Below are 20,439 nucleotides of genomic sequence, written 5' to 3' on the forward strand. Positions count from 1 at the left end.
TAGACATTTTTATGGCACAGCTTAAAAAGTAATAAGACTCCATACCTCTCTGGGAATATGGGTATAAATTGCCAAATGTTGGCAGTCATCAGTAATGCTCACATCTCAAACTCGTGTTGTAGTGCTGGGCTTTACAATATGGTCATATACTCCCTATGTAACATATGAGTAATTTTATGTGAATATTTTATAAGAATATTATGCTGTGTATGTTCTGTTGCAGATTGAATCTTCCATTTTTCATGGCTATATGAGCCAGTAGGTCCTACAATAAAGTTTGGGATCAGTTAAAGCTGCTCTCTTAACATACATACTGTGTTAATATACTCCAAACTCTCTTGAGGGTGTGAAGAATTGCCAGTATATTCTGACCTTGACCATGCCTCTGTTCAGCCTTCATTTTTTTTCCTTTCTGAGCTTGCTTTATCCGTTTAGGAACTTTTCAGCATGTTGTGCAAAACTGCAAGCATGATAGTTAAGCTTTGCAAGATCTTTCTAAAAAGAAAAAAACCTCAAAACATCTCTCTATAGCCTCTGGTTCAGTTTTCATTTTATTTGTCATCTTTTATGAACAAATTACGAAATATACTTCATTCACAAATTGGAAATATTTACAATTTCTTTACAACAAGGCATTATTGAGGTTTTGAGTTATGGCATTCTTAGAGCATTCTGTCTTTCAAAACAAAGACATTGGTGTTGTTTTCAGCACACTGTTCATTTACTCTCTGTATATGAAATGGGAGCCTTTTGGAAGAAGAATTTGCACTCTCTTTTGATATGATCTACTGAGGATAGGAAAACTGAGGCAGGATGCATTCCAAATGTGTGGAGGGAGACTGTGCAGATGTGTTGCTGTACCATGCCATGATCTGAAGCCATCATATCACACTAGATGCTGCTAAGTGGAGAGGAGAATAAGATTCCCCCTGAGCCATTCTTCCTCTGCCTTCTATGAGCTGGCTAAATGTGGTCCAGTTTAATTTTTTTTTTCTGTTTTTTGAGTCTTCATGAGAATAAGAATCTTGAGAAGTCTATTTCAAATACTATCACGATTCTGAAAAGTTATTCAGACAAAAAACTGAGAGACAGTAGCCAGGAAGTGAATAAATACTGTATATCCGCAAAATGTTTAGAAGACAAATTTTGAACATGGTTCTAAAAGGGAATTGCAAATGTGCTGGTCTGCAGTTGTGACATTTGAGCCATAAAAGCTAAGATAGTTCCATTTTCTCAATTTCTTGGAGTCTTTTTTTTTTCCTGAAGAAAATTCTAAAACCACTTCTTTCCATGGAACTTTTAAAAATCTCTTTAATATACACTTCCATTATAAATCAGATGTGGGCCACCGTTGCTTAGATTGTCTGTCATTTCCTGGAACAAGAATAGAAAACACTAATTAAAATTAGAATGATTTTATGGTCGTCAAAATTCAGTTAGCTAAGGTTTTAATAAAATTTGAACAAATTCTGAATTTCAAACATTCAGAAAAACTTCACATTTTTTATTTGGCTTGATAAATCTTGCTATTAAAAAAAAAGAAATCAGATTTCTTCCTACATAAATTAAGTACATTTGAAAGCTGATAGACTCATTGATAGTGATTGAGTTGGACGTTACACTCAGACCACATATACAGCATTGGTGGCATCTGTGCAAGTTTTTTGATGTTGTCCTTTGAAATTGCATCAATTTTGTGCTAATCTACAAAAGAACAAGATGGTTGTTAAGTCTCTGTTACCATTCAAACACTTTTCTGTGCTGACATGCCATAAACAGATGCCATTCAATGCTTGCTGAGATAGACATTTAGGAAGTAGGTTCTGGATCCATACAGGATCTGAGGGTCTTAACTCCTTGCTTTCCCTTGGGATGGGCCTGATTTTGGTTTTCCCTTAATATGCCAGTCTACAATTTTTAGCAGTTCAGCAATTGCTACTCCAGTGGAAGGTGAGTCATCCCAGAGTAAGGTGACCTGCTCATGAGTCAGAATCCTAAAGCAAGATTTCTTTGGAGTTTGATTTTCTAATTCTGAAATTGAAATCCAAACAATACCCACTTAGCAGCTGCCTAAGCATGGAGATGGCTACAGTAATTAAGCAGTTCCCTGACCTTCAAGGCTGCAAAGCCACACAGAGTTTATGGTCAGAACAGCCTTATTATGAGCAGTCCTAGCCCTATTTCATTCCAAATTGAATCTGGATGCAGAAATAAGTGATCTGCTGCTTATGTCTAATGACAGAGAACATCTAACTATGCCAAGAGGAATGGGCATACACAAAAGTGCAGCTTGGGGTATTTTTAAAATTCAGGTAGATGAGGTGGAGGTGCCACTATGGAACTAGTTCTAAAATAGTTGCATGAGGACCAGAAACTCTTCTCTGTGTGGAAAGATTTAATTCCTCTGTTCTTCCTAGGTACACTTGGAGAAAAACCGGAATAAAAGGGATTTTTTTGTCCCCCTTCGCATGGAAGCTTCTATGAAAAAAGTGAAGAAAGATTCATTGGCCTAGACAGAGGGAAGAAAAAGAAGAAAGGAAGGAAGGCAAGAAGGCAGGCAGGCAGAAAGGCAGAAAGAGAGAAAGAAAGAAAGAAAGAAAGAAAGAAAAAAAAGAAAGAGAAAGAAAGAAAGAAGAGAGAGAGAGAAAGAAAGGAAGGAAGGAAGGAAGGAAGAAAGAAAGAAACAAAGAAACAAAGAAACAAAGAAAGAAAAAGGAAGGAAGAAAGCCTGTCTTTATAGCTTAGTAGCTGAGATTCTTGGTAAAGAGAAGAAAATTATGCAACCTTGTCTTTATTACTAGCCTTGCTCTTTCTCTCTCTTCTTTTAATCCACAATATTTGAGAAGCAGAGCCTGGAACTTAAGAGTTTAACATAAAATGGAAGCACTGACGCCTCCTGTCTCAGGTATTACCAGCTACGTTTGAAAGAAAGGGTGTCCTATTCCTCTCAACAAAGTAAGCTTAGGGCCATCAAACCAAGTAGCCTTGCCTGTTAATACTCCTAAATCAAGTATAAGCCTCGCAGAAAATAAAGTGTGTAAACTTAGTGAATTTTGAGTATTTTCTACCGCCCAAGTCTCTATTTGCAGATGATGGTGTTGGATGTTTTTGTATGGTGCCTTACTCTCCTGATATACTGAACAGGAACAGGGATGCCTAACACTGGACTCTGGATCCAAATTTGGGGGTTGTCTGCTCTGAAACAAGGCATTATGTTTTGCTTATTTGTAGGTGCCTAAAGCCTTTATTGGATCTACCCTGAAGAAATCTGTCAGCTGGGAAAGGGACCAAGAATACCAAATCCCTTTAATCATAATTAACAGTCAGTCATATTTTGATAGCAAAGATCTGTCAGAAGGCTATTCATGAGTAAGTTTCCTTTTGTCAGCTTTATCACTTGAATCTTCTGCAGATATCAGCTATTAGAATATCATCATAATTTCAGAAACTATTGAAAATAATTTCTTTTCCCCAATAGTCCTATTAAAAAAAAGGTATTAATACATTTTTTTTAAAAAGATGCTAAATTCAAGGAATTAAGAGCACACAGATTAGAAGCAGAGTGTATCAATGGTGGTTACATCCAAATAAGAGTATTTGGATGCCTATAACTAGGGTGAATATTTTAAATACTCAACTTACTTCCGGATTGCAGCGTTCACCACGTAGAGTTATGTCACTACCTGGAAGCACCATTCCTGGCTCAGAGTGACATCACAGCATCAGCCAATTTTGATTAGCTGAAACTATGACTTCCTCTTAGAGGTGGCCCTTCCTGAAGTGACATAACAACATGGTAGCTCCCTAGTGTTCAGCGTACCTTGGAGGTAACTCTGGTGTCGGGGGAATCACCGGGCAGCTGGGCAGGTCGGTTATTTCAATACCCCTCAATCTCTAATATAAATATAACAATTATACAATAAATATAGCACAAACAAATGCACATGCAGTACATGTCTATATTACTGTATATCAGTATAAATATACAAAATAGTCTTATATATGAAACACTTGAAAGCTATTTTCTAGATCTGGGCCTAATTTGAGGTAAGGTTTTAAGCAGCCTTCATTATTTTTAGGGCATGCCATGAGCTAATGTACTCAACCCTGCCAGTAGCAGGCAGTCCACAGGTCTAGGAAGTCCCAGATCAAGCCATCTGCACATGCATACTTGATCCTACAGAAGACATGCAGGAAGTCCACCATCAGTGGGGCACATCCCACATCTGCTGAGCGTGTGTAATAGAGTTGCTCTGCACATGTGTCATGGCCATTCACCCAAGATATGTGGACACCTGGCAGTCCTTGCTGCTAAACATCAGAAAGCTCAATAAATCAACAGACCAGGAAAGTAGGCATTGAACTACTGCTATACATTGTCATCATCAGCTCAAATTGGTAGGGTTGGCAGGTTTCTTTATCTTGAAAGTTTTTTCTTCCCGGGCCATTTCTTTTTCCTTTCCTTCTCTTCTCTCATCTTTGTCCTTGTTGAGAGAAGAGCCTCTTTGAAAGTCAAGATCTAGCCTACCATCTGCAAGACCATGACCATACTTGCCTACATAGCTCATCAGAATTCTACTTAATTTTAAAATGAGATGGAGAAATGTATCTCTTCTCTTGATTTTATCACCCTGCTTTATGTTACTGTTGTAACCTTAACTATTTAACTTTTTAAAACGTTTAAAACATCATCTTTCTAAAACATGTTTCAAACATCATCTAAGGTGAATTCAGTCTTTATTTCTACTTGGAGTCTCATCTCAGTTAAGAAACCAAAGAATAGTGACAAGTCATTTTTACTAAATGGAAAATTAACTGCTATATCGTGTTTTGTCAGGGAATCTGAAAACATTCTATAGTTTGAGTGAATTAATCCTTGCTCTGCTGTTCAGAGGTCTTAGTAGATATGATACAGACTGTTGAACTTAACTGTAATGCAGACTTGCCTGTGGAGGTTACATGGGCAGTCCACTTGACTTTTGTTCTCTTTTCTACTTGTTTCGCAAATGAAAGGCATTGGATAATAAGTCCAAATGTAAAGCACAGGGTAGCAGTGAACATTTAAGGAGTTAAATATTAATCATATCTGTAAAGTCAAGGAGATGATTTCAAGAATTCCGTTCAATTAATTATTTTTACCCTGTGTGTTCAGCTTTTAGAGCTTCAGTTTCAGCACCTAAACATGTTCCTTCCTATACACCTTACTGAGCTTCCTTTTAATAGAGAAAGGAAGCAAATGCTCAGTGCTGCTGCAAATGAGTCCAGTTTCATTTATGTGTCTAAATATGCCCTTAGATGCTTAGGTTTGCTTATCTAAGTTTGTGAACTGTGGCTTGTGTGTTTAAACAACCTACTTTATAAGCTGAGTACTTGGGAGAGGAAGAAATTGATTAAATCCTGGAAGCATGCAATGATGTGATTACAGAAAGCATTCTGTGCTTTTTTTCACAGTAAAATACATGATAATCCATATTAATAAGCCTTCACATTATTTATGAAGTGCTATATTTAGCAGCTAAGCCCTTGAATAGCTATATAATGGAATTATGTTGAAAATGGATGTACTTCATTGAAATGGATGTACTGAAAATATACAGTACCTAAAAATAGCTCCATATAATGCAACATAATGAAGCTTACACAGAATGGCAGCATTTCATGTCCCAGAAGCTCTTTCTCATATAAAACAGAAAACTGAATACACCTCTTGCCAATTGTAAACTTTAACACATACAGTAACATTTCAGGAGAAGCAGAACAAATAAGGGAGGACACACAACTCACTTTTTCTGCCATTTCATGGGAGTGATGCAATGAATGTTCTCTTTCTGAGAACATTCGCCTTTGTTCATAGCTGGCTAGCCGACAAGTGAGCCATGAAGAAAGGGTGCAACCACCAATTCCAATGCATGCAAGAGACATGGAGGCAAGATGCAAAGAATAGAGAGCAGATGACTTCTTTGTCAGAGCACGAAGAAATTGAAAATTTAAGATTCCTCCAATTAGTCCACAGATGCAACAGGCAGAAAAAAGTATCATCTGTCAGGAGAGACAAGAGAAGTTATGTCACAGTAACATTTTTCAGAGATGGATTCATGCATATAAAAAATGATACTAACCATAATTCAATTCTTTGATAACATCACTGGCTGCAAAACACCACACAGACACTTGTTTTTAACTCCCTCAGCTCCCACATTGCTCCAAGAGAACACATTACTTTCTGGTATAAAAAAGTTAATATTGATTTTGCATGTAAGATAAAGCTGGATAAAATGAGTAGGTAATATTAAAACCTAGTCAATGGAAGGACTGCTAGGACATAAATGTGATTTCCACCTCTTCATGCAGAACAGTAACATGACAGAATGTGTTGTAATTTTCTATTGTGCAGTTTCTCACTACGCCTCAGGAGTGAATGGCTCACGTGTTTGTAATCAATCTCTTGCTTTTTGTGCCATCTGATTATCTCCTGCTCAATTATAATTTATTCAGTCAGACAGCAGACTGGAGGCTTTTTGCAGCTTTTGTGGGGACTTTGGAAGTATTCAATGTGAATGTGCTGGTCAAAGAAGCAAGAGAAACAACAGAGAAATCTGTGATGCTGCTCTACAGAAGGTTAATTTGGTGACCGTGTGTTTCGTTGGCTGGTTGGTTGATTTGATTTATTTGATTTTAACTTGATTAAAATGTTTCTAGGAATTTTAGAAGGCTGTGAAACTGGCTGCAGTTAATGAGACGTTTAAAGGTCTCCTACTGCTTTTAATCGCAAAGATGCTGTCCTGATTCAGGATGTACTTGAGACACAAATGGCTCAAGAGCAAAGGACCTTCTTATGGAGACAGTACTAATCAGAGTAAGTCTTATTCACTTCCCTTGATACTACTGACCTGTCACATGTTGATCTAGAAGGGTCTTTATGTTTCTCAGTATGGCTTTGTATATGTACTTATCTACTGTGGTAGCAACAATTTATGGAGCCTTACAGACTGTTTCTGTACACAACTGGGATGAGAATTTCATCAGGAATGTGGCATTGAGGCTGTCTGTTGCAGTCCACTGCCAAGTGACTATTCCATGAGACCACCAGAACAGACAGCTTTTAGAAACTGGATATGGTACGCATGTTTTAAGAAATGAGGCTATCATTGTAACAGGGTTTAGGATAACTCATTGATATTAAAAAATAATCTGAGAGAACTCTTGATTCCCTTTGCACTTACACTGGTTTTATGTGACTTCCATCTGTATGTGGCAGAATAATCAAGCTGACAGAAAATTAAGTAAGGCATTGTCACTTACAATAGGATCATGTCTATTACAAAGTTCTGCTGTGACTTGTGTAGTAATAACACCATTTTGCTGCAGTCAGAAAAATGACTGTACTTCTGATTCTTAGAAGAGACAGAAAACATCTACCATCGCTTACACATATTTCAGATTGAAAAATGAACTTATTAAAATACTTAACAGCTATGATATCTAGAATCAAACTTGGTCAGCAGCCTCATTGAGATGGCAGCCCAGTATTGTTTTTTGAAGAAGATGCAATCCAGTGACGTTATTGAGAAACATTTATTGACATGATATACATCTGTGTCAAAAGGTTTCCTATCCAAGTTTATCCAGAAAATGATAAATAGGGATGTGTGGCTTAAATAGCATGACCTACATAGGCCATTTCAGAACTGCTTTGTTTTGCTTGAGTATCCCAAAGTGCTGATTGCATTTTTGGATTGCTGACTTGAAATTTGTTTAAGTTTTTGTCAAAAACACTTGGACACAGAAAGCCGCTAGTAAAGAGTTCAAGTTAGATAAGTATGCCTTTCATATACTTATGTGCTATAGATGCAGTGGAAAAACTTACAACAAGTCCAGATTTTTTTTTGGCGCACAATATTCCACATATGCCGCAAAGCAGGAACTGCAAGAAAAAAACCCCAACAAACAATTATTTAATCATTTAAGATACGAAGTTTAAATCTCGCTGTGTTACTGTGGTGGTAACCACAACAGTAGTTTAGGCAATGATTAGACTTGTCAGCATTTTTAGCACAAACCTTATTTTCAGGAAGTTATAGCTCAACCATAAACATACTTATCTGATAAGAAATTGGAATGAGAATGTGCATGATTACTCATAAGAAAGGAAATCCAAATTTTAAGCTTCTTGGCCGAACAACTTGAGAAAAAAACCCAATGTTGCAAGCAAAAAAAATGCCTTTTTACTGTTGTTTTTTTTTTCCCTCAGAAAAGTTTAGCAAGGTAGTAGTCAGTGATCCAAATCATCTTCTTCCAAGTATAGCTTAGGCACTTAATGTTGTGATCCTACCATCTGAACTGAGGGATCATACATGGATTGTTGTCTTCAAAACAGTGGAACTTTGGGCAAGAATGTAACTCAGTCACCTCTGTGGGTGCAGCTGTAAATATGAGTACACCTTTGGGTGGTTACTCTACTCACTTTGCAAGAGATAACATGAGGGTACCTGTACTTTGTTTTATGTAGTTCCCTCACAAAAACTGATCTGCTAATTGTGGCATCAAGCATTAGGCAAAAACTAATTAACAAAACCAAAACTGCTCCCTAACATCTGATATGAATTGATGTTAATGCTTTATAGTGACCTCTGTCAAAGACCAATAATGTTCTCTGATGTCTCTTTTTCCTCCTACAGAAAAGTTTAATGAAGGAAACAGTGAATAGTCCCCAAGGGAGCAGTCATGGTAGGAAATACAGTAGTTGTGTGAAAGCAATAAGGCCTTCTCCAGGTGTTAATAATACTGTCAAAAGATTTCCTTGATACCTCATAAACTCCTTTATTAAGAAATCTAGGCTACTTATTTTCAGCAAAGCTAACCCTACACCCCTATTGGGAAGTAATTTTGTAGTTTTAAAACTGGATTTTTCCACATTCTTTTAGCACTGAGACAATATTTCTAGCAAAAGGCTGTGATTGACCTTGATTTAAGATTAAATCACAGAGCAGACCTGACTGTTACATAAGAAATGAAAAAAAAAAAACCACAAAAACCTAGGCGGTTTCTATATGGCATTCAAGATCTGTGTGATGTCTTACAGTTACCTCTCATTTACACTCTAAAATTTTGCAACCTCACCATTTCAGTTGAGGAGGTGCTTTAATACATAGTTTATCTCCCTCCAACTAAAGTAGCTCATGCATATATCTAAGCTAAGTTTTTACTCTAAGTTAGACCCATCAAATCAGTTCCCCAGAATAAATGTGGTTATATTTTGTGTATTATTTACCTTTACACTAAGTATGGGATGTGAGCTTAATACCAGTCTTATTACAGAGAGGTCATGTATATCATGATGCTGAATGGCTCAGGAGATACCAGGACATACAACTGGTAATTGCTACTAGAGCCCACTGACTGGAATAATAACAGAAAAAAAGCAAAACAAAACAAAAAAATCACCAATGAGTAATGCTCCCCTTACACCTTTCCCATAAGAAGAGGAGATTTCAGCTCATCATATCTGCTTTGTAAGTGTTCACTCAGGCTTTCTGTGAAGTTTTGGAGTTTCACTCCCAGTCCTGTCATTGCAGATTGCCTTCAACAGGTATGCTTCAGATTTTCACATATAGTATTTTGTGTTTCTCAGCATTAATGCAGAAACCTCAAAATAAATTTATTGAAGACATCTTTGTAATTAAATTCTATTCATTCAGATTTGATAAAGTGAATTAATAATATAGTTATTCTCTGTAGTGAATGACTAGGATTGAAAGGAACTTTTTGTACATAGAAAAATTAATGAGTTCTCGAAAATACAATCAGTAGAGTACGATACAATAACTCGTTTAAAAAACTGTGAGTTTGATAATTTGCCTTCAAAGCTGAAAGAATATGAAAGAGTAGGTCACCCATTGTTTCAAGAATGCTCTAATTCTGCTCCAATTAGAGACAATGGAGCTAATCTACGACTCCTAATGTTTGCTGATGATACTAAACTAGGAGATGCTGTGGACTCTGTCAAGGGTAGAGAGGCCTTATAGAGAGATCTGAATAGACTAGAGAGTTTGTCACTCACCAACCATATGAAATTTAACAGGAGCGGATTCTGCACCTAGGACAGTGTAATCCTGGTTATACATAAATACTGGGGGACAAGAAACTGGAAAGCAGCACATGGAAAGAGATCTGGGGGTCTTGCTCGATTACAAGTTGAATATGAGTCAGCAGTGCCCCGGCAGCAAAAAAGGTCAACTGTGTCTGGGGAGCCATCAGACAAAGCATTGCCAGCTGGGCAAGGGAGGGGATTGTCCTGCCCTGCTCTGCGCTGGTACAGCTACACCTCGAGCACTGTGTGCTGGTTTGGCTGCCTCAATATAAGGAGGACATCAAACTACTAGAGTGTGTCCAGGGGAGAGCAACCAAGATGATGAAAGGCCTCAAAGGCAAGACTTACAATGAGCAGCTGAGGTCACTTGGTTTTTCAGCCTGGAGAAGAGAAGGTTTTGGGGTGACCTCCACAGAGTCTGCACCTTCCTCAGTTGGGGTCAGTGGAGGGGGAGGTGCTGATCTTGCTCTAATAATCACTGATAGGACACAAGGAAATGGAATGAAGTTTCATGAAAGGAAGATTCTTCTCTGAGAGGGTGGTTGGTCACTGGAAGGGGCTCCCCATGACACCAAGCCTGTCAGAGGTCAAGGGGCATTCTGGATGCTGCTCTTAATCATGTGGTTTAGTACTAGGAGAAACAGGGAGCAGGGAGTTGGACTTGGTGATCTTTATGGGTCCCTTACAACTTGGAAAATTCTATTACTTTATGACAATATTTTATTGTGTCATGTATACTCTGTATGTATTTTCTCTACATCTACGGTATTTATACACATACACAAGGAATAACATGTTCCTCAGTTGAAGAACTAAACAGACAACCAACTGAAATTATTCTATTCTAACTCAGAGAAGTTGGGTGTTCCTGCTTCTTCCATGTTCTTCTATGTAATTGTGAGATGATCATGCCTAAGTTTTTTAATCCATATGACTATGAGACAAACAAACTGTGAAACTGAATGCACTTATGTGCCTGAATATGTTAAAAACCTCAGAATAAAAGCACTTGGGCAGTATCAAAAGATTAATGTTATTTAGGTTGAGGATTTTTTAGATGACAGTGTATTACATTCATAGAGAAAAGGCTTGCTCAAAACCCAGTATGGTTATTTATTTATGACAGCAGGCATTTTGCAACTAAAACCAATGGATGAATTTGAGCCACAGTGTCAGGCAATTAAACCTCATGCAAAGCTTTGAAAATGATGAGCCAAGTTTACCACTCTCTTCTAAGGCTGATTCACTGGGAGCAGTGGAAACCTGCTTTATGGAGAGAGAATTAGTAATACACAGGGCTCAGGAACACTGCTCATACAGAGTTTCTTTAGGCAGGCTTCTCAATGTGGAGACCTCTAGAAAGGTTAGGATTTCAATAGGAAATGTGATAGACTATGTGATAGTCTATGTGATAGACTCTGTTCTCTGGTTTTTGAAAGAATAGCTAGAGATTTGGGATTTTATTTTTTTTTTGTGGTATAGGCATTTCCTGTAAAATTTTTGATGTCCCGGTGTTGTGATCAGCAGTAATGAAAATTGGATGGGAGAAACTACACTAGCTCTTTGTACCAGAAAAAGGATGTGAATATAAATCAACTGCAAAGGAATTTCCTGTGTTTGTCCCTGTTTGTCTTTCAATTAGAAATCTTCTATTTTATAATACTGCCAACTGGAATAGAGTCACCAGAGGCTCCGTTTTCTTTACACTCTGTCTGTTCCTGGCTATCCTGAAAGGCTTCATCTTCGTAGTAATATGTCATACCAGTTAAACTTGGTTTCTAACTATTGAGCTACTCTGGACTACAGTTTGCCCATGACTAACTAACACTGTCATTGTGAGGACTTGCTCCTTTCTACTTGATTATTGATTATCCTCGATCAATTTTTACCAACCAACCTCATGGACTCTTTAAATGTAGTTACATTTTCTAACCATGTCACACCTTAGGTAGGCTAGGCAAACAAACTTATTCTGAAAATACAGTAAATGAGAAGTGGAAAAGAAATACATCACTGAAGATAAACTCCTTTTAAAGAATGTTCAGTTGTTGAATTGTTCACAATTCATGCAGAGAAAAAGACTAAAATATTTAATTAGGATAAGCAAAACTAATAAGGCCTACAAAATAACCTGGGAGCCAGACAGGGACCCTCAGCTAAGACTTGTTTAAAAACAGATGTCTCACTCTTGGACTTTCATTTTAATTATTATTCATAAGAAAAAAAAAAACATAAAATGCTAAAAAATATCCAAAAAGCTCACTTAAAAACCTACATAGATCACTAACTACAACCAATCCCCATTGATCCTAGGGTTACTTTTGGTTGCAGACTTATTCATACTTCCTATATATATATATATGATGTTTTGTGTCAAAACTAGCAGAGCAGGCATGTATTGAAACTGTTGGAGCAAGTCCAGAGGAGGGCCAGAAAGTTGATAAGAAGACTAGAGCACCTCCTCTACAAAAACCGGCTGAGAAAGTTGGGGATGTTCAACCTGGAGAAGAGAAAGTTGTGTGGAGATCTCATAGCAGTCTTCCAGCATCTGAAGGGAGCCTGCAGGGAAGCCAGAGAGGGACTCTTAGTTGGAGCTGTAGTGATAGGACAAGGAGTAATGGGTATAAATTGTAAGAGGGGAAATTTAGGCTATATATTAAGAAGAAATTCATTACTATGAGGATGATGAGAACAGGTTGCCCAGAGAGGTTGTGGATGACCCAACCTTGGCAATGTTCAAGGCCAGGTTGTACAAGGCCTTGAGCAACCTGGTCTAGTAGGAGGAGTGTTCCTGTGCATGACAGGGACGGTTGGGACTACATGATCTTTGATGTCCCTTACAACCCTTATTCTATGGTCTTATGATTCTGGGAGAGTGTATCATCCAATAATAGACAGGGGCATAACCACTACTGGGTGAATGGTAAAAAAGCCAAAGAAAGACACTAAAAAGCATTAAAGTTACATAGAGACTCAGTGAACTGTGAGTGCCTCAATCCCCCTTTCAGTGATGATTCACCAGGGAACTATCACAGCCAGAATCACTCTGATAGCACTGTGTGATTGCGAGGTGATGCAGTAGCATTGGTAGAGTCTTTGCCATTCCCACAGCAGCTGTGCCTGCATTTTCCAATATGCATATTGGAAAATCTCTCTTTTTGTCTGTTGAACTTTGGAATAAAAACCTAAGGACCTCCCAGAAAAGGGGAATGTTTATTTTGAGCCTGCTTTAATTTACTTTATATTAAATACTGGCTTGAAACAAAACCTCAGATCCAAACACCCAGAAGTTTTGGTAAGGAGGCTGAAATCTCAATTTAGGTTCAAGTTCTGTGGTTTGGAACCATCTCTATTTCATATTTTCTGGAACAAAAGACTTGGCCTCTTTCACGTTCTCCTGGAAAATGGGTACTTTCTTCCTGGTAGTCTGAAGAAAAGATTCAGTTTTACTTATATTTGCAGGAAGCCAAAGATTTGTTGCTTCCCACCATGTAGAAGAAAAGGGACTATCTTTATTTTATATATTGGAGCTAAGAAACCTTTCTGCCTTCTGTTTTGAAGAGGCAAAAGCAATGATGAGTGTAATTCTCTTGAAAAAATGAAAACTTTACATGGAAAAATTTCCTGCAGACAGACTGAACAAAATAGTAGAGAAATCCTGTTGAATATAAGGACTGCTTGATCCCTACTCATTGTTCATGACACAGAAGACCACTACACTATACACACTCCATGAAAAGTCCTCTGTCATTCTGGGTCATCCATATGTGTCTGATGAGATAGAAGAAGGGAAATTATTCTAAAATTGAATATAATACAGTGAAAATTAAAGTGTATCATACCTATTCAAATGATCCTCAAGTAGAAGAGTGGAAGACTGAACCATCAAGACAGTCAACAGCTTCACTTTTATTTACCCTTGTCAGGTAGTAAACCAGACAATCTGTGTTATATACTAAAGCTGCATAAACACGTGACTTCCAGGAGAATAACCAGGAATTTGAAATTAATAATGTAAGGAAAGGATGACTGTATTTAATAATGATGTTTCAACTCCATCCAAAAGAGAAAAAGTTGAAATCTCTAACGGATGAACTAAACAGAGGAGGTATTTCTAATTGTAACTCTTCTTCAAAGCAGTATTTCAGAACAAGAATTAAGTTTTCTTAGTGGAGGCATAAAGGGCACAGAATCCACTCCTGAAAACACAGGCATCAAACTAAAGAAAAATTACAACAGGCAAAAAGAGCAAGCCTAGGTAGTTGGTTGAAAGTCATCCAGGCACAGAACCAGCAGCAACAGCATTGCCACAACCCAACCCTGTGTTCCACCAAATCTGTCATGCTGAATGGAGGGTCTGTCATAAGTAAGACATAGTGTTAAAACATGTCTAAACTGAGCTAATACCTTGATCTGGCAGTGTGCTATTGGGTCTTATCAGCTCAGGTGCTGCTACAATTTCCACTGATTCAAGCCATATTCAAGCAGTTTAAATTCTATCCCAGTCCCTGTAATTAGTGTTTCCATTCATCTGATTCTAGACCTGCACAGATGGGAAATGGTTTTTGGAAACACTCAAGGAAATTTAGAAGTGTGTCTCTGAATCTGAAAGTCTACCTGCTATCAGTGATTCAAAAAACCTCTATTCATCTCTAAAAACACTTAAATTCTCAGCACAAAATAATATTTATTTAATTTGTTTACAGTCTGTCAGAATAAAAAATAGAAATAATGCTTTTTGTTGGTTTTCTATCAAATATTTCTATCTTTTGAGACTCCTTACGTCTCAAAAAAAAAATAAAAAAATTTAAAGATTATTCCCTGTAGGTGATTTAAAGTCTTATCTTAGCAAAACATTTAAGCGTGTGCTTAAATCAGCCTATATTCAACAGATCCTCTAAATCCAACCTAGGAACTACAAGTCCCCTTAGACAGACTATCTTCCAGATTGGTTCATGCCTCTAGAGTCTCTGAATGATAAGGAAAACCTACTGAAATACTTCAGTTGGAGTGAAATATCCTGACTCCATGCGAGGCAAGAAGCTCCCACATTTGGTACATCCTTCCTTATCTATAGGTACAGAACTCTTCCCCGCTTCCACTGAGCTCATTGAAAGTCCTGAGATTCATTTCATCAGGAGTGGGAGCCAGACAGAAATATGGTCAGTTTGATGAAAATGCAGTGCACATGTTAAAATAAAGTAGGATCACATCTGCATTTTGTCAGCATGCTGAATAATAATGTGATTTTTTTAGTGTTATTTTTTTGGGAAAAAAATAGTTTGACTGTTCTTTCCAAAGGAAACTTGGCAGGAGTAAAAACTAAGTGCAAAATTTAGTGTTTTAAAATTTTAGGCCACCAACATTGATTTAATAGTCTAAAATGATGTTCTTGCTCTGGGAGAGCTCCATACAGACTTACACTTTTTCTTTTCCCTCAAATCCTGGATAAAAAAAAGTCATTTAAGTCAAATATTTCAAGTGCCATCTTGGAACAAATTTCTGTAGGCAAATTATAAATGCAGATTTTTAATGGGCAGGCAGACTTCCACTGTGCTAAAACCAAAAATCATGGAAACAATAATTCTGCCTCTATTTACAGACAGGCAGCCAGACCAACATATAGAAAATGCATATCTCTCAAATATATTTAGGTATTTGTCTTAATAAGGGAAGAAACAATTACTCTTGAGAGGCATAGCCATAAATGAATCATTGGGTATCTCTCTTGCACATAAAGGTGGATGGCATATTTGCCTAAAGATGTGGCCTTTGTCTCTCATTCTCTCTCTCCCTCTCTGCCTCTCTCTCTCTCTGTGAGGGAGCCTCATATAAAGCAATAATTTATTCACCACTGCAGAATAAATAAGGATTAGAACCATACACGTGTGTGTATCTAGTCGCTACTCATAATGATAGTGATGCAACCACTATGTTCTAAATATAGATGTGAAAGTATGTGACCGCTTAAAAAATATCTGGGAATACTTTTTGGATTATTATCTTCTGATTTTTTTTTTTGTTTGTGCAAAAGCCTTTGCTATGGATGCTGTCATTCTTACTGTGTTAGTGTTATTGGTTCAGCATTCTCATTGATTGGATCATTTCTATAGTATGTCATATAACTGAATTGGAATGGTGGATTTCAGAAATATACTTCAATTTTTGAGAAAGAGAGAAATCTGGGAAACACTGATTACAGCCTGTGGAATACTTTATCCCAATAAATCATAATAGAAAGAAAATTCAGAAATCAACAACATGTGCACCTTTGGGTATTTGGGACTGTTTTTATGGTGGGGTTTTTTTCAATATAGCAGCCATGGCCTATTTAAAAAAGGACAGATTGGCTATGATGTAAATTGGATAGTTGTCTCCACATGCTCCAGATAATTTGAGAAGTCTGTCACACCTTCAGATGTTTTCTTTTGGCTAAATTTTAAACAACTCTTACTATCTTAATCCAGTTCAACTCCAATGAGAACAACAAATTTAGAAATTTTTTTTCCATTTCTACTCATTTTTGATGTAGACATTGCCTAGACCTTCAATTTCTTAGTTCTAGTCTACTCGACTTTCACTGGCTTGTTTATATGCAGGGCATGCAATGATCAGATCACTTCAGCCCATGCTTAACTTCAGTTGTATCTCTAATCCTATGGATGGGATTTACATGGTTAAGGACAGGTATGTTCGTAAATTATCTGTCTGATTGGAGACAGTGAACAATAAGAAAAACTCTTCTAACAAAAGAGCTAAAGTTCATCAAATGCAAAGCATTGCAGGGAGGCAAGTATAGAAGATAGAATGTGCATGATTTTTAAGATGCCCAAGTTTTAGGAATTCAGGTTAAGGTTTCCATGGTGATGCTATCTTCATCTACTTCCTTCTGAACTTGGGTCTCTGCTGAGTTACACCCACATAAAAGGATAGAACAGGGTCAAAGGTTTTCTGCGTATTTCAAAGTAAATTAAAACAGAAGGCATGACACTGTTCAACTTAAGTGCCTTGCATCCTAACATGTCAAAGAATTAGTTTTTCCTTTAATGTCCCTTTATTTTCCTTAGTATATGTTTCTCAAAGGAAAACCTTGATTCAAGAATGTGAATTAGAAGAAAATAATATATTTTATGGAAGATATATTCTTTAATACAGGCAACATGAACTCAGTGTAAGATCCAGTGAACAGAAAGGTGGCTTGTGCCACTTCTGCAACAGGACAATCCTGAGGATTGTCCAAACAAACCTTTCTCCAGTTGTTCTAATTTGAATCTAGTTACCCATGTCCATAAGCATCCCCGGAGAATAGTAAATCTCTGGCCCCTTTCTTTTCCTGTCTCAGCTGCTAGTGCCCTAAGTAAGAAGAATGCAACCTAACAGACAGTTTGAAGTGCTGGAATAGTACAAAAGAGAGTGCTATAATGATGACAATTTAGACCACAGATCTTTAGTTCTAGGAAAAGTAAGCAAGCCTTCATAGCCATGTCACCCCACTCTACATGCTACTGTGATTTCTCATTTCCTCTGCTACATGAAGCATAAGCTGCTTGCTTCCACTTTACAGTTTCTATAAGGCCTTTCTCTGCCTACCCAACCTATAGTTTTTCCTCAGTTTCCAGCACTTCATGCCAGCCATGCCAGCCTCTGCTGGCTCTGGTTGTGGGCATCCTGTGTTACATTTGCAAACAAGTCCCTTTGGGCTCCCTTCTATGCCTCTGCACTCACACATGAGGATAATTTCCTATAAACATCTGCAAAAACGCTTTATTGTCCTCTCTCTTACTCCTCTCTAAAACTCTACCTATGAACAGCTTGAAATCAGCCAAACTGCTGGTGTGTTAATGCAACCACCTGTTATACCACTCAGTTTTGCTTTGTTGTTTCATCATACTCCCTTACATTCTTTTATCCTATATCTGTCTCGCTTTGATTATATGGTCCTTGGAGCCAACATCTAATGCAGATTTTAATCTATGGCTAGTACAAATTCTGGTAGTACAGATAGCATAAAAATGAATGAGGCAGTTGTGCAGGAAATGTGCATTGTCATGAAATGATATCAGCTATGGTAGCGTTGTCACAAAATACAATCACTGCATAAAATACTGATGTGACTGACTGATCAAAGCTCTTTGACTAAGTGAAACCCAGGATATTGCCCTCTGTCATTAAATCTTCAGATAGACACATGTTTGTAAGTAATTTTTTTCTTCATCAGCAATGATCAGAAACCTCCCTTTTTGAAGTGATTTTGACAATATCATTACCTGTTGGCCACTGTCTTATCTGATCTGGTCTTCATTTTCACTTCTCGCCTACCTATTCTGCAGTGCAGAATTATGTTTGTGTTTATATGTTTATATACTGCCAAAAATATTTATGACTGTTGTCAATAATTAATAATTATTGACAGTGAGAATATTACATGAAGTACTTTGTCAGAATGAATCTATAAATTACAGGAGGTTATGCAGGTGAACAATCAAGAGTGTTTTGCATTTCTCATGTTAACTCAAAACAATCCTTTTACAAATACTGCTGTAAAATCCAAGCTGGCCAAAACCAGACTTGGACTTCAAAAATGCCCACTCATGTTTAGGCTGATTATTCAATATTTCTTCTCTTTGTTTTATAAATATAAATAACCATTTGAAGGAAAATTCTTCCTAGAAACATGCATATCTCAAACAGGAAAAATAAAGAAACATTTTGAGAAGTGAGAAATGCTCTCTGATATGAACATGCTGCTTCTATTAACCCATTATTGGTTTTTCTTTTTTTTTTTTTGGTTCATTTTACAAGAAGCTCAGGATGTCCAGGTCATGAGAACATATCTTTCCTTTTCTTTCCCATTTCCTCTTTCTCTTTTTCCTCCAGAAGCCTGGGACTCGGCTGACATACCCCTGACATTAATTTAAAACACCTTCCAACAGTCTCCTTGTCTCCTCGTAAGGGATAGGGCTGTTCTTTTTAAAAAGCAAAGCTCGCAGTCAATTTAAAGACTGTAAGCTACGGCCCGTGTTCCACTCGAGGCATCGGGCTTTCCCAGGTGTGAGAAGGGGTTCATAGAAAGTTCAGTTGCGCACAGCAAGACTGAAAAACGGAAAGGAGCGAGGAAGAAGGGGTCTCCCCCCGCCCAACACACACACACACATCTCTCCCCGCCGTGCCTCCCGCCCCACGACTGTGCAGACCGTACCGCATGCACATCGGAAATGGACCCGGCGAGGCTCTCGGCGCAGCATGCACACGCGGGAAGGAAGGGAAGGGAAGGGAGAGGAAGGGAAGGGAAGAGAAGGGAAAGGGGGGTGCCTTCGCACGGTCTGACCATCACCATAAAGAGTTAAAGAGAGAGTGAAATGGCTAACGTACACACACCCCGCTCCATACCGGAGAAGAGTCTCCCAGCTGAGGTTTATGCTCTGTGAGGACCAGGCTGAAACTGACCGCCCCCACGGCCACGCTGGACACCCCTAACCCTATCTCCAGCACGGAGAGCACCAGGAGGCTCCCGATGATCTGACTGCTGGTGCACATCCTCCCTTGGTCATCCTTCCTTCCCGATCAGCCGGGGAAACCGCGCATCCTTCTTCTCCTCCGGCGCTCCGGCGGCCCTAAGTCGCCCCCAAACTTTTCTTCCTTCGGCGGCAGCCGGGGTGGAGCGGCGCATCCGCGGCCGACGGGCGCTGCCGAGGGGCGGCGGGGCGGCCCCGGCACCGCCGGGCCCCGCGCAGGGAGCGCCGCGCCGGCCCCGAGCGCGGCCCCGAGCGCGGCCCCGAGCGCGGCCCCGGCGCGGTGGAGCTCTCCAAGGTGCCGACACGGCGGTGGGTGCGCGGCACCGCGCTCCTTAGGGGCTGCGCCTCCACCGGGAAAGTCGACCTTGTCTGCTCGCCTCCTGCGCTCTCATTGGAATGACCTCACCGGGATTTTTCCCCCCCTCCTCGTCTTGTTTCTCTCCCCCTTCTCTTCCTGGGCTGGGGGCGGGGGGTAGAGCAGTGTGGCGAGCCCACCCCGGTTATACTTATGTATGAACGCAGACCCAATGCAGGGGCGCGGCGCACGGCAGCCCCGCCCCGGGGCCACGGGCGCGGCACCTTCCCCGGTGCCCCCCGGCTCCCCGCACACCTCCGCCGTCCCGCGCCCGCCGCGCTGCCCGCAGCACCGGGAGCCGCGGCGATCCAGCCGCCAGCTCCCGCCGCGCAACCAAGCGCGAAAGGTGACCCCCTCAGTGGTGTGTGCGCAGGCCTCCCTCCCCCCAGGTGCTGCTGTGAAAATTCAGGAGGAAGCCCATTTTCTTCTTCTATTAGTAAGAGGTCTGGAGCGTGTCGTGTCTCACCACTGCAAAACTC

The 20,439-nt window shown here is 39.2% G+C and overlaps 1 protein-coding gene across 6 annotated transcripts; it reads right to left on the reverse strand.

Annotated features, from left to right (window-relative positions):
• Positions 1-535: 535 nt before the first annotated feature.
• On the reverse strand, positions 536-19,843 carry TMEM196 (transmembrane protein 196). Of its 6 annotated transcripts, none has more exons than XM_017823829.1 (5): positions 19,481-19,838; positions 7,868-7,924; positions 5,785-6,039; positions 3,821-3,894; positions 536-1,374 (listed from the first exon to the last, which is right to left on the reverse strand). In XM_017823829.1, exons 1-5 carry the CDS (start codon positions 19,625-19,627, stop codon positions 1,368-1,370), a joined length of 540 nt encoding a protein of 179 aa, XP_017679318.1. In that variant the 5' UTR covers positions 19,628-19,838; the 3' UTR covers positions 536-1,367. The 6 variants fall into 6 exon arrangements, with proteins under 6 accessions (XP_017679318.1, XP_017679316.1, XP_017679317.1 ...); XM_017823827.1 differs by having other exon boundaries at positions 19,463-19,832; XM_017823828.1 differs by having other exon boundaries at positions 19,469-19,768.
• Positions 19,844-20,439: the final 596 nt, after the last annotated feature.

The sequence above is a fragment of the Lepidothrix coronata genome, unplaced genomic scaffold (genome assembly GCF_001604755.1).
Source record: "Lepidothrix coronata isolate B3197 unplaced genomic scaffold, Lepidothrix_coronata-1.0 Scaffold106, whole genome shotgun sequence".
NCBI lineage: Eukaryota > Metazoa > Chordata > Aves > Passeriformes > Pipridae > Lepidothrix > Lepidothrix coronata.

Bases quoted from the DNA above. Each gene is read 5' to 3' on its own strand.
- TMEM196 (XM_017823827.1), bottom strand. From the start codon at position 19,627: ATGTGCACCAGCAGTCAGATCATCGGGAGCCTCCTGGTGCTCTCCGTG. The intron at 7,925-19,462 runs GTACGTTAGCCA...TTTTTCTTGCAG, and splicing joins CGGTATGGAGCGGGGTGTGT to TTCCTGCTTTGCGGCATATG. The intron at 6,040-7,867 runs GTAAGTTTTTCC...CTCTCCTGACAG, and splicing joins AAAAAAAATCTGGACTTGTT to ATGATACTTTTTTCTGCCTG.